Here is a 14,844-nt window from a genome sequence, read left to right on the forward strand (position 1 = left end):
GCAGCAGCCGCAGAGATCGCAGATTTTATTTCCCAAATAAGAAAGCCCTTGGGTGAGGGGAAATCGGTAGGTAAACCCAAAGAAACCTACAGCAAGTACTCTCAGGGACCAGGGAAAAGCCAGCAAGGGGGAGGGGCCCATGGTGAAGGGAAGCCCTCAGACATGAAACTAAGACCTCAGATTTTGGAGGGAAAACCAAAACAAGATGAGAGAGAATCAAAATACACCAGAAAATGCTATTTCTGTCAGGGAAAGGGTCATCTAATCTCAGAGTGTGAGAAATTAAAGCAGCTAAAAGGAATGGTGCCTCAAGAGTCTAGTGGGACCAAGCCAAAAGCTGTGTTCTGTGTCCAGAAAGAGCAAGGCTCAGTGTCACTGAGGGAGCCTGTTGCCATGACTACTCAGTCTGGAACAGCTACCTCTGCTGATCAGGCTGAGGAAAATGGTCCTCTTGTGGAAGTAAAGCGCTGCTTGCTGATAAAAACAGATTCTCAGTTGTTTGAGACAGCAGGGGTGGACGTAGGAATACTTGACCGTCAGTATAGGGGGCTGCGGGACACTTGTTCCCAGGTAACCCTGTGCCATCCAGATATTATCCCTAGGGAGTTTATAATCCCAAATGAGAGCATGAAGGTGGCAGGGATTGAGGGGCAGGTAATCTCTCTGCCAGTAGCAGAGGTACCTGTCAACTTTCAAGGCTGGAGGGGAGTTTGGAGGCTAGCGATTTCATCGACTCTGCCAGCAGCCGTGCTCGTGGGAAATGACCTGGCTGAACATGTGAAACGGGTGCTAGTGATTACACGCTCACAAGCCACCACGGGGACAGTTCAGGGGGGTAATGATGAGCCAGAGACGGAAGCAGAGGGGAGTTCAGAAGCTGTGGTGGAAACCTTAACCACAGACAGCAGATTTGGACAAGAGCAAAAGGCAGACGCCACTCTCCAAAAGTGTTTTGAACAGGTGACTGACGCCCAGCTAACACCTGAAACCCCAGTGAGATTTCTGGAGAAAAAGGGGATTTTATATAGAGAAACCCTGAGGAATATCTCAAAAGGGGGAGATGGGATCAGAAGTCAGCTAGTGGTACCTGAAAAGTATCGCCCCACGATCTTACAAAGGGGTCACTCTGACATGTTTGCTGCACACTTAGGGGTGAAAGGGCCCCTTGATTTGATCAAGCAAAATTGGGAGCAGATCACCCAGGATGACCCACAAGACGTTGTGACATACATAGACACCCTGATGAATGACCTAAAGAGAAATCTAGAGCTGGCAGCAGAAAACCTGCAAGCTCAGAAGGTCAGACAGAAAACATGGTATGACCACAAAGCTAGAGAGAGGCACTTTGACCCAGGGGAGGAAGTGCTTTGGCTTAGGCCCTGCAGAGAGAATAAACTGCAGCTCAAATGGGCAGGACCATATAGGGTCATTTCCAAGATGTCAGACCTGAACTACCTAATAGAGCAGGAGGAGAACCAAGCAAGGAGGGTTGTTCATGTGAATGCCCTAAAACCCTACTACCGAGGGGAACAGAGGGTTTTATTCGCGATAAAAGCAGCTGAGAGTGAGGAAGCTGAATTACCCTTCTGGGAGGGTAGAGGGGAAGTAAAATACAACCCAGAGGAGGTAAAGATCAGTCCTGCACTCACCCAAGACCAGCAGCAAGAACTAAAAATGCTGCTTAGTAAATATCAACAGGTGTTTTCCAACAAGCCGGGGATAGTGAAGGGAGTGATGCATCGGATCCACACAGGGGATGCACCCCCGCAGGCAGTATCCCCATACCGAGTAACGGGACCCTATAGGGACAAGGTGCGGAAGGAGCTGGACGAGATGCTGAGGGAGAACATAATCGTCCCCTCTTCTAGTCCTTGGTCCTCTCCGATAGTCCTTGTGGACAAGCCTGATGGGAGCATTAGGTTTTGTGTCGATTACAGGAAATTAAACCGTGTAACCACTCCTGATGCCTACCCAATGCCCAGGCTAGACAACCTGATTGAAACCATAGGGGGTTGTCGGTTCATCTCATCATTGGACCTGGTAAAGGGATATTGGCAATTAAGAATTGATCCCAGGGATCAAGAAAAGACTGCCTTTTGCAGCCCTTTTGGTCTCTATGAGTTTCGAGTCCTGAGCTTTGGTCTCAGAAATGCACCAGCCACATTCCAAAGGCTGATGGACCAGACCTTGGCAGGGCTCAGTGACTTTACAGTGGCCTACATTGACGACATAGGGATCTTCAGTAATACCTGGGAAGATCACCTGATACACCTGGAGTTAGTGCTGCAGAGGTTAAGTGCAGCAGGGCTAACAGTAAAGGCCAGCAAGTGTCAGCTGGGTAGCCCGGAAATAAAATACTTGGGTCACATGGTAGGGGGAGGAATGATAAAACCCCTGGAGGCCAAAATAGAAGCTGTTCGTGATTGGCCTAGACCCAACACCAAGAAAAAAGTCAAATCATTTCTTGGGTTGGTGGGCTACTACAGAAAGTTCATCCCGAGGTTTAGCGAGATTGCGGCTCCGCTGACCGATCTGACGAGGAAGAAGGCTGATGACCGCATCCCGTGGGCCAGCGACTGTGAGGCGGCGTTCCAGAGGTTGAAGGAGGCGTTAATCAACTATCCTGTCCTGCGTGCTCCAGACTTCGACCGGGAGTTCATCATCTACACAGATGCGTCTAACAGCGGGGTAGGAGCAGTTCTGTGCCAGGAGGATGAGAATGGTGACCAGCATCCAGTGTCCTACCTGAGTAGGAAACTTCAAAAAGGTGAGAGACATTTGGCAACCGTGGAGAAGGAGTGTTTGGCCATAGTCTACGCGATCCAGAAGGCCAAGCCTTACATCTGGGGAAGACATTTTGTTCTGTGCACTGACCATTCACCATTGCAATGGTTAAAGACAATGAAAACCCACAATAGCAAACTTATGAGGTGGGCTTTAAACCTACAGGACTATGACTTTGAAGTGAAAGTGGTCAGAGGGTCAGTGAACTGTGTTGCTGACGCCTTATCAAGAAGACCTGAAGAATGAAGACGGCGAAAGAACATGGACTATGTGTATATAATGATGACAAACAGTTACATGTACCTTTTTTTTGAACATGGTTTGTATGAATAAAGGTAAATTGATGTAATGTATATGGTAAATGTTTAAATGCCTATTTGCTATGATTAACTTAGAATGTAAGTATAAGTAAGTATAATATGGTATGTATAACTGTTGTTGTGTATTTTATTCAGGTTGTTTTTTGGTGAAAAGCACGTTAGCTTTCCCCCTACAAAACAACTTATAAAGAGGGGAGGTGTTACATACAGCACTGATGTTACCTGTCTGTCATGGGTTTGGAGGGAAAGTTCCATCCTATGGGGAGTGGAAGGCGGGACATCAGGAGGAGGGGCTGTACTGTATAAATATGTGATGCCTGTGTGGTGAGGGAGATACTAAGAGACACTGGGAAGTGACGAAGCAGCAGCTGGGAAGAAGAAGCTGTTGTGGGAGTCTGTGTGTCAGACAGGGTACTACTGTGTGTCAGAGTACCAACCTGATAGGTTCAGGTGTCTGTTGGTTAGCCAGAACTGATAGGTTCAGGGTCTGTGCTTCAAGTTAAGGGTTCTGTGTGAACCAAACTGTATGTATGTATGAGTGAGAATAAGCCACGTTACTTTATGTTATTCACCTGATTGTTTATTTTTCCCTGTGTGTATTTAAATAAACCTTATTCTTTTTATTGTTTAAAAATCCATCCCTGGTCTGTGTGACTTCTTATAGGGAATGGTTGGTGGCAGCTTAGTGTAACTGTGTGACATATCCCAGTAGGTCTGGGTTTGTCACACCAGCTACATATCAGACTTCTAATTGAAATTATATCATTTGTTTGCTGTCAAGATACCAGATTTTTTTCACAAGAGGACTTATGTAAAACACTTCAGTGTCATCTACACAAAACCTGTCACCTCCCTGGAGTAGCAGTTAGCCACAGTTGGTTAAAGATTATTGGATGCAATGAGTTTAATGATAAAAACCACAGGTCTAGCTTGGATCAGTTACAGAATTCTAAATTCAGACTAGATTCAATCAGATTTCAGAATACAGAATGCTGGACTTGTGTCCAACCTTTTGAAAAATCGTACCTGGCTGATTATTTATCTATGACTTACCAAATGTGATCCAATCAGGAATACTATCCACTGATACTAACATTTGTCTCTTGTCATTATTCATCTTGCCCAGGCTGTTCTGATATCAATTAACTTCCTGAATTAACTATGACACATAACTTAAACAAATATTGCTATTATGTTAACATTTATTATTTTAAAATATCTTATTTTAACAGTGAATCATCTTATATTATATATATATATATATATATATAATATAATATAATATAATATAATATAATACAGTATAATATAATATAATATAATATAATATAATATAAGATGATTCACTGTTAAAATATAGGATAATATATATATAAAAAGACACATTACATATTTTTTTAAATGAGTAGCAGAATGTTATGATCTAAAAACAATAAAAATTTGAAGAAAATTTTTGCTCAGTGTAGTTTGGAGTGTCTTATTTTTAATATGGTTTACCATTGTTTTATCGTGTCTTAATTTAACTCACTTAGTCACTCTGATCAATAGGGCTTATTCCTTAACAGTTTTGTTTGGGATTGCAGCCATAACTGATTAATGCTTGTTGAATGTTATCATATTTTCCCGAAAATCAGACCTAACCTGAAAATAAGCCCTATTATGATTTTGCAGGATGCTCGTAATATAAGGCCTACCCCAAAAATAAGCCCTAGTTAAGTGAAAGCCTGCCCTCCACCATTGTGCAGCATTGTGCAGCAACCGGAACAAGATAACATGACTGTATTTAAATAAACGTAGATTCTTGCATATGAAAAAAATAAAACATCCCCTGAAAATAAGTCCTAATGCGGTTTTTGGAGCAAAAATTAATATAAGAGCTTGCCTTATTTTCGGGGAAACACGATAAACAGATTTCAAGTTAGACCAAAAACCATTGGGAGAAAGAAGAGGCACATGTTACATACAGCAGCTACAATGGCTGTTGTTAACAGTGGAACTGTTGCAGACTAGGCTTTCAGTACTACTTGGCCCCATTTTAGGATTAATCCTTCATGCAAGTAATCAAGTGCACCTCAGTTCACAAATGCATATGACATAACTTAATTTGTTACAGAGCAATCCTGTGCATGTTCACTTAAAAGGCAGTCCTGATATAACAGATATATAAGGACTGTTTTTCATTCCCTTTTTCAAAAGTTAAAGTCAAATATGATAAGTGAAAATAGAGTTTTAGATACAGCATTGGAAATACCAAATACATCCTGAAAGACACTGATGAGTCACCAAAATTAAACTGTATGGTTTAATTATACAGGGCTTTTAAACAACAGGAACAAACAATACAACAAATCCCCTTCCCATCTTTAGAGTACCCCATGAAAATACTTCAATTATTATTATTTATGTCATCTTACAACTAGGAATACCTCTACCACTACATTTGCAGGATCCTTCAATAATTACTTTTTAACTGTGAAAAGAGTTCTATATTTGTATTTCTAGTATAGTGTATTTGCGTATAACATTTTATATTTACACAGCCTAACTAATGCCTGTAAGAAATTTGGTTTATGAGCAGGGTGTGTTCAGATCTTCTGCAAGAAAATTAAGTGGTTCAATCAAAAACCTATAATTAACAGAGACTCATAATTCATTGCTGTTGCTTGTTTGTGTGACCGTGACCTCCTACAGATAGCAAAAGAATCACAGCTCACAATGCTAGATCGGCTGCATTAAGTTTGAGCATACTGACTGATGAACAACCCAGTCCTCTAGTTTTCTGCAGAATTAATAAGATAAGGCTGTTTTTCAACCTTCTTTTTCAATCCTCTCCTGCTGTGATGCTATATAAGCATAGATACAGAATACTTTCAATTAATGAGAACATAACTATTAAGCTAAGGATGCAAAAGGAACTCTTATAGGATCATAATAAATGGAAGAATATTTTACAACAGAATTCTAATCTTTTTTAATTTTTAGTGAATCGGCATTTCATTTAAACATTTTCCGAGCCTACAATTACTTTTTTTCAAAATTATAGTTGGTGAGCTTTTAGCAAATATATACATTATATATTATCTTCTATATATTTATCACTTATTGAATAGATCTTTAAAACTCTTACACAGCAGCAAGTCTTACTTCCATACTGGACAGCAGTAATCCAATAGGATTAAACTCAGCAAATAATTTAATAAAACTATACAAGAAAAATGACTTAACCATAAGGACAATGCAGCACTAATGTGTTTCATAACTAGTGTCTTACCAACTGTAAAAGGGTCATTGCACATGTCACTTCTGTTCTCCTTCCAGGCCAGCAGATACTTTATGCTGACGTGATCTGCAGCTTCTGTATGACTGTTAACTTTCAGCATCATGTTATGAGCTTTTCCAATGCCAGAAAATACCTTTGTTTCATTCAACAGGGCCAAATCAGAAAGGGCATTTGCTGCTGTAAATGCCTGATGAAAATATTCACAGGCTTTGGAGTAGTTCCCCTGAAAAAAATAATAATAGAAATAGACATAAATATATATACCCCAATATTTATATACTTCAACATTCCAGATTTCTTCCATTTAAAGCCTTTAAAGGGTTATAACTTATTGCTAGTCAGGCTAGTATAGTAACAATCACAAAATATCCTTGGACACAGGAATTTACTTCATTGGGCAAAACCTTGTTGGTGTAGTTACACAAGTGTAAACTTGATCTGGGTGCTGGAAATAATCAATTTAAACGTACTGAACACTTCAAGGAAGCTTTTGGGTTCTGAGGCTCCTAGAAAGCCTGAAAGGGTGACAGGAAGTTTTAACTCCCCTAAATTATTAATTAATTGTTTCCAGTGTCTGGATCTGATTTATGCCAGCGTGACTACATCATCTGGATTTTGCCCAGTTTTGTGACTTGTAAAATAGAAATAATGTGAAGTTCTAGGAAAATTCAAAAACCTGTGCAGTATTCTAGCTTGTTACCTCTGAGTTGGCTAAATGAATGATACTGTCATAATACACATTTTAAAAGGGTCAAATATCACTTTGCAAGAAAGAAGAATACTGGCGGAGTTAATAGCTCTTTGCAAATGCAGGTCTGTACTTCATAACAGCCAGAACACGATGAACTGCTGAAGACCAATGTGTTTTCAGGTTAGGGTCCCAATGCTTCTTAAACTCCTTTCTCAGCTCTACCATAGAGTCTGCTGACGTGTTACCTCTGAGAGATCAGAAGTCTGCTTTTCCACAGTAGACATTCTTCTCCATGAGGGAAAGTTTTGTTGCCTGTGCAGAACTCAAACAGACAGTCCTCAGCATTTCAAAATATATATATAAAAAATCATCTGGATGTCTTTGCATAATGTTTCATCTCTTTTCTGGGCAGAAGACTATATATCACCCAGTCTAGCTTCATTGTGAAGTAGTTCCTTCTATAGATATTCTGCCTTTTTATTCTACTATTTTAAAGTAGAAAATTGAATCAGCGAAGCTAATATTATTTTATAAACTTTTGTAAATTTCTATAGAATCTAGATTTCACGTACTCCAAAAAAAATAATAATAAAAGCTTGGAATCATGCTAAATGCAATTTGAAAAAGATGTTTCAGTTTGCTTAGAGAGCAGAGAATAACAACGTGTCATCCTGTGGAGCTGGTGAGTGTTATATCAACGATATATTGCTATCCAAGATCATAAGAATTAAAATGCAGATTGTAATTTGACCCAAGTGAACCACTTGCCCATTATGGTGGTGGTATCAGGAGTCTGAGAATGAAACTGTGAAAAGCTTTTCCTGCTCATTTGTTAAAATGGCATAAGAGTAGTCATTAGCTTTTATTCCACCTGTTGACACTTATGGAGAACAATTGAAGTCTATGGTATCTCTTCCAGAAATCACTTCTGTCTTTTCTTCTAAGACTAAAGATATGTATATTTACATTCGATATGTTCAAAGCATACATAAATACTTCTCTCTCACCTCATTGTTAACTGATATTTAATTGCTTGCAGGCATAAATTGCAACAAGCACATTATTTTCCCCATAGGCTGGGATTCAGCATCACCAGTTCATGCTAGTTAATAATAATTAACAATGATTAATTCATATTTAATTCCATTACCTGTACCGATTTGTTTTGTGCTACATAAATGAAAGAATGTTTAGTCCAGTACTACTTTGCTCTACTTGTAGTTATATCTGTGAAGATTCTCAGTAGTTGTGTTTTCTATGCTTCTTAGACAACAGTACTTTCCTGCCCATTATCTGCTAAAATTTTGTTTTATTAGAGATTCAAAGCAAAACAAAATAACAGCTGCTATTTTCAGGAACAAAATATTCCACTTTGACATGTTGATGAAGAGACTTATGAAGAGGGTCTGGACTGGCAAGGTGGTAAATTAGCAAACTGCTTTTGCTGTTGATGGCATATCTACCAACTGCAAGGTCAAAATTGAGATGTAATATGTAGCTATAGACTAATTTATTTGCTCTGGTTATATGCTCATCAATGTGATCGAGTTTGTCATCTGCCTTTGAACTAATTAAGTCTTCTCAATTGGTAGTGTCTTCACTCATATAATGAACATCCAAAGTCAAACCAGGCATGTCTTTTAGGTGCTATTAACAACTATGTATACTAACATGTGCAATCAACACTTGATTGCCAGATGTCACTCTGTACTGACCTGCTGCTTTTGTGCTTCAACCTGAAAAATGGCTGTTTCCATCTTCAGGTAAGTTGTTCAAGAAAGGCACCAGCCTTTCTCATGAATATTGCTGACAAGCTTGGCAATTAGAGAATGTAAAAGAAGGGGCTGTTGTAGAATACATACTAACATCCAACTTGTTGCTCTCCTTATAAGCTGGAGCTGGACAGAATGGAGACTTGGACAGCATCTATAATGACTGAGTTTAGTGTCAGATAGTTTAAAAGAAATGCACCATCTTTATCCTGTACCTTGTAAAAGTGACCTGTCTTTTTCTGATACAGGCAGAAGAGAAGAAGGTGCTTGCCATGACAGATAAGAGGTAAGGAAAGAGAGTGAGTTATACATACGGATTCTTGAGTTTTGTAAATCTTGGTTTCAGCACAGCATTGCTGGTATGAAGAAGAACAGAACAGACTTGGCTGCTTGGAGTATCTATGCCAGTCATGCCTTGTTCAGATGGGATGCTAGAGATCATCTTGTTCATAAGATCTGGGACAAGGTACATCTCATCTTCCTGGAGATATTCCTCCATGGTGTATGGTGGGGCTCCCAAGTATTTGGCCCTGTGTATAAGTTACCACCGACAGTCCAAATTTGAGTGCTTTTATAAAGAAATCTGGGAATAACTAGGTTCTGAAAAGTACTTTGATATGCTCAGAGAATCCTAAAAATGGTAGTTAATAGTTAGGGCATGGTTTGATGAGGAAATAAACATAAGAAGAACTGGACAATGATTTCACATTCTGAATAGGAGTTTATGGCTGAAATGCTGTTGACAGAGTTGCAGTGTGCTATAAGAATTATGTCATCAGCTGTGGCTGAGCATTAAACAAATGTCCTAGAGCCATTCCCTGGTACTGGGGTCCCTAGGGACTGGTGGTAGCAATTTTCTAGCTTTAATTTGTCCCCCCCTCCCATTCTGCAGCTCCCAAAGGATGCCCAGGACAAAGGGGATCCCTAGGGATTGTTGAAAGGAAGCTTTTTATTGTCCTGAAATGGTGGCAGGGGTGGGCAATTAATTTCTATAGGGGGGGCACATGAAAAATCTGAACTGTGTTCGGGGGCCAAACAAACTTTACTTACAAATAAAATGAAACAGTGATGTTATGATTGTTTTTATTTTAAACTTGTTAATCTTCACAAATACTAAAGAGGTTTTTTGCGGTACGTTAAAGATAAGCAACTGATCAACTTTAGACAAAAAGCTATAAATGGTTTTGATGTTCAAAACTGTCCGTGGGCCGGACAGGAGCGGCTCGTGGGCTGCATGTGGCCCTCAGGCTGCACTTTGCCCAGGTCTGGGTTACAGCATGGCCATGGCTGAGGATGTCATCCTTACAGCATGGTGTACAGTTATGCAACAGGATTCAGCCTATGTGTTGCATTTCATCCCAAGAACGTCTGCTGTAATCAGGTTTAGTTTCCTCAAATACTAGAACTGGGGATTTGGCACTGATGGTAACACAGGTCAGAGGAGATGTGCTGGTGGATATCTGTCACACCTGAGCAGTATTCCACACTTTGTGACCCCTCTATTGTGACTGTCAGTACTGAAGGAGACTTCAGAGAAATGGGTGTTGTGGGTTTTTTGGGCTCTTTGGCTGTGTTCTGAAGGTTGTTCTTCCTTTCTTCAGAGAAAGATTATTGCCAGCTTTCTGCCTTTTGTGCTTCTTTCCCTTGGGTTCAAATGGTGCCACTGCTGCTGTTGGTCTCTGAAGCTTCATTTTTAATTCCTCCAGTACCAACTTGGTGTTGACTGGCAGTACCAGAGCCACAGGCTCCTTCGACACTGAAGTCAGGTTTGAAGGCTTTGATTCTCCATCCATAAGAGTGAGAATGAAGGAGGTGGTCACCAGCAATCAGCCACTAATTGGAGTGATCGGGTCTAAGCCCTAAACTGTGAAAGAAAAAAAGGGTTTTTCCACAAATACTTGTGCACCTGAGTTACAACCTTGAGTTGTGAAAACTAAACAGCATTGGCTGGTAGCAATCTTGCATTTTATGCTGCAACAGAGGAGACATTTCAAATATCCATCCATGAAGAAACTTTTTAAGAAGTGCTTTTCTTAAAAAGAGATTTCTGAGCCATATGCCCTCAAGCTGAGGGCACCATAGCTGGAAAAAGTGAAAGAGCTTCTCCTTTCTCACATGGTTTGTTTAAAAATAAAAATGGACAATGGAAAGCTATGCACACACAAGTGAGAGAAGTGATCAGCAGAAATAGAGAATGCAGCATGTTCCAGGAACGCTGCTGCAAGTGCACAGGACAGGAAGGGACTGAGGAAAGAAAAGTTCCATAGCATTATGTCCATGAGCAGGAAATCCTTTATTTGTGACTCAGAGATCATGAAGAATCAGTGTTCCTGGTTGTGTGGAAGTGTCTACAGATAGATGATGCTCTCTTATTCACCATCAGTCTTCACATGTGGAAAGCGCTGGGAAATTACATGAGCGGAAAGTGGAGCTGGCACACTTTCCTGTTCCATGTGTTGGAATGGGAATGCCTGAACAGAGTGTTAGTTTCAGTTCCTGAGTTCCAAGATTTGTTGTTAGTACAATATGGCACCAAACAGATAAGAAGCATTATTTACAGCAATGATATAATGAGACTGCAGATAATGGTATGGCTAAAAAGGGGATATTCTGCTGATGGAACTGCTTTTCTAAGTGGAATCAGGGGGAGACCAATTTCTTTTGTTCTTTGCACTCCTGTGTGAGCTACTCTGGTGGGCTGGGAAATATTCTGGGGTGGGGGAGGGAGGGTCAGTCTTGTCACAACTGTAGAATCTGCTGGTTTCATTTTGTATTTAGGCCACATTCTGGTCAAAATGTTTATGATCAGATTGTATGAATAGAGATGGGGGATATGGAAGGAGCCTCCCTGAAGAAAGTGAGGACTGTGAACACATTTGAGTATCTCCTGGGCAACAAGAGCACCCTGTCAGTTGATCTGTCCATTCTGGAAGGACCACTGGATTGCTCCTGACATGAACGAGGAAGAAGAATACAGATTCTGACATATTTAATATTAACCTTGGCATGACATCTTAAATTAATACTTACGCTTGTGTTGTAAATGTTTCCGAGGAATGTACATGCATCCACTAGGCTTTGGTTCAGTTGAACCTTCTTGGCGATATTCATGAATTTTTCCATGTACATAATAGCATCCGCCACTTCTCCCTGACTAAGAGCAAACAAAATCTTCATTTTTATGAGCATCTTCATTATTCTATGACTAATTATCACTCGGGGTCCATTTATCAATCTGTACAGCAAGCTTTGTAAAATAAATTTCTGTAACTTCATTTATTACTAGTTTGATTTGGAGAAAAAAATTTGCAGACTGCAGCTGCTACCGCACACTGTGAAACTCATAACCAGGATGGCCTCCTTCAGGATGTAATTGCTGCTCTTTATCTGGGTAAGCCAAGGGTTCCTGGAGTCACACTACCTACTATATATGCACTGGATTGTAGGTGTTACCTCTAATTCCCAATTCAATATACACAACCCAAGGTCATTCCCAAATCTAAGCTGAATATTGGCCAATGCACATTGATAAGACATTTGCACATTTTTTAATAAAGGAAGAAATATTAACAGCAAAACATTTCTATCCTACTACTACAACAGTACACAGCCAGATGCTCCTGGTTTGTTTGTGAGTAAAACATCACACACTTTCTGAGTCTGTGTCATGGCTAGTGACCTTAATATTAGCAGTGAACCTGCGTATCTAATGTGGTACTGCAGAAAACTAAATGTCAAGTCACCAGTGAGCCACAACCTGCAGTCCTAATTCATAAATGTGTAGAAACTACTGTTTATAGGCAATGACAAAGGGAACAGTTTTCTAAGTATTCTACAGATTAACTTTCATGATAATGTCATGCTGGAAAATAATGAGCTTTAACAGAACGTGTCTCCCAAAACATGGCATGTTGATGTTGTCTAATCTCATACAAGAACAAAATATAAATATCATTCAAATGAATGCCAAAAGCTGAGGGAATGTGTAAGAGTACAATCTTGTACATGTCCACATGTACCATACTTTAGCAGTGCATTCTTATATGACGTTAAGAAACACTTATTTCAACATTTTAGAATGAGATGTTGCTCATCACTAAAGGGTTATTATAATCTGGAAAAGAAAGCAATCAAGTGTTACGAGAATGCAAAATATATAGCAAATATTTACCAAATGTCATAGGGTTTCTAAAGTTTAAAATAAGAGTCACATTTTGAGGCCAGTTTTTCTTTCAACTGGGAGAAAATCAAACATTTCCACACAGAAAAGCTGAACTGATTTATATAAGTTAAAGGACAAGGTTAAAATGTTAGACAAATATTAATTCCAGTTTTTCTAGTTTCCTATATGCAGTGCACAGGTGCAACTTCAACAGCATATTATATGGTATAATCATTAAATTCATTCAACCAGACCTTAGAGAGTTAAAAACATATATTCTGAGGAAAAGTACTCCTCGGTCCAAAGAATGAGAATGAAACTGTGCAGAATATTTGTGTATCAAGGTGATTCCAGTTTCCAACTGGGAAAACAGGACTGTTAACACCCACATCCCCTGACAACTGTCCAATTATGTATATCACACTTGGCCTACTGTTTGCAGTAGAAGTAATCAATAAAGGATGTGGTTGAGTGAACATAGATTTTGGTTGAACCAATGCATGAAATCTTAATCATTTACTCAGAGTGGAGAAATCAAATAGAGCAGAGATGAAACAGCCACTGAGGGGTTTGTTGATTGTGCCACCAACTTTGTGGGCTAGAGGCTGAAAGTAATAAGTCAAATGGAATCAGTGACAGGAGAAAATGTAAAAAGGTTTTCTTAATGTAATGAATTAATAGAAATGTTTTTGATGTATTTTTGGTAATTTTTTATATTGCACAGCAAAATCCTCTATTTCCTTTATAGAAAATAAGAACATTACTAGGTCATACCATATATCTAAAAAATAATAATAATAAAGGAATTAATGTACCCTACAGTCAAAAGGCAAATGCAGACACAGAGCTTTATTTTCAACCTTGAGAATAAAATTTTGCTACAAGACTAAAATGAATTTTATAAAGGTGCAAAATGGTTATGCAGGGAATACACCATAAACAAAAAGTGCTATCAGATTATTATCTATTTAGTCACATCAAACTTTTTTGTTCTGTTAAATACCTCTTTACTTCAATATAAATTTTATTCATATAGCTAAACTGAATCTGCTTTTTGAATCACTGTGCTATATTTTAAACAGAATCAATCCCGAACTTCAGAAAGTAGAATCTATCAACAATTTGCAATTCTTATTTAGCAGATCCAGCTCCAATGGCTACATAATCAGAGTAGATATCCATAATGTCTTCCACCCTTTCATCTTTTCTCCCAGTATTCTGATGCTGGTACAATCTAAACTTGAAAAATAATACTGTTGTGTGGGTTTTTTTTCCTTCAAGTACATTCTGACTCACGATGACTTCATAAATTAGGATTGTGCAGGTAGCAGCTCTGCTCATCACTTACTGACTCAAGGCCATAGCTTCTTTTATTGAGTCAACCTCTTATTTAGTCCTCCTCTTTTCCTGTTACCTGAACGCAATTATCAGCATCACAATACTGTGACAGAAATAATTTCAGATGTTGGAAAATCAGTTCTTAAAAAAATAAACAGTATATTCAGGATCTGTTGGAATACAAATCACATGCAATCACAACTGATGCATCTTCCCTAGAATGATTCAAGGGCTAGCTTTTAGATTGTAGGACTGACAATTTGATCTGCATCCATGCTTAAATCTATAGCCACATCTACATTTATACCTTTCTGTCTAAGCACACATATGCACACACATCCCATGACTTACATAAGAGACAAATGGTCATCTTAAGGAAATGGGTTAGATGAAAAAGCACTGAAACAATGGGTGAAATCCAGTAGTAAGTTGCAACTACAGTAGGCCTACTGAATCAGTGTAGCTTATGGAAGACTTCATTCACTAAATCCCCACTG

The 14,844-nt window shown here is 39.2% G+C and overlaps 1 protein-coding gene across 2 annotated transcripts in view; it reads right to left on the minus strand.

Moving 5' to 3' along the window:
- Positions 1-14,844, minus strand: part of TTC29 (tetratricopeptide repeat domain 29) — a 158,503-nt gene that overhangs the window by 44,298 nt on the left and 99,361 nt on the right. For both annotated transcript variants that reach the window (XM_020782992.3, XM_020782991.3), the window contains exons 10-11: positions 11,878-12,001; positions 6,376-6,607 (exon numbers count right to left, since the gene is read on the minus strand). In XM_020782992.3, the coding sequence (XP_020638651.1) occupies positions 6,376-6,607; positions 11,878-12,001 (356 nt within the window). The remainder of the gene's footprint in view (positions 1-6,375; positions 6,608-11,877; positions 12,002-14,844) is intronic.

This window comes from Pogona vitticeps, chromosome 5, assembly GCF_051106095.1.
Source record: "Pogona vitticeps strain Pit_001003342236 chromosome 5, PviZW2.1, whole genome shotgun sequence".
Classification (NCBI taxonomy): domain Eukaryota; kingdom Metazoa; phylum Chordata; class Lepidosauria; order Squamata; family Agamidae; genus Pogona; species Pogona vitticeps.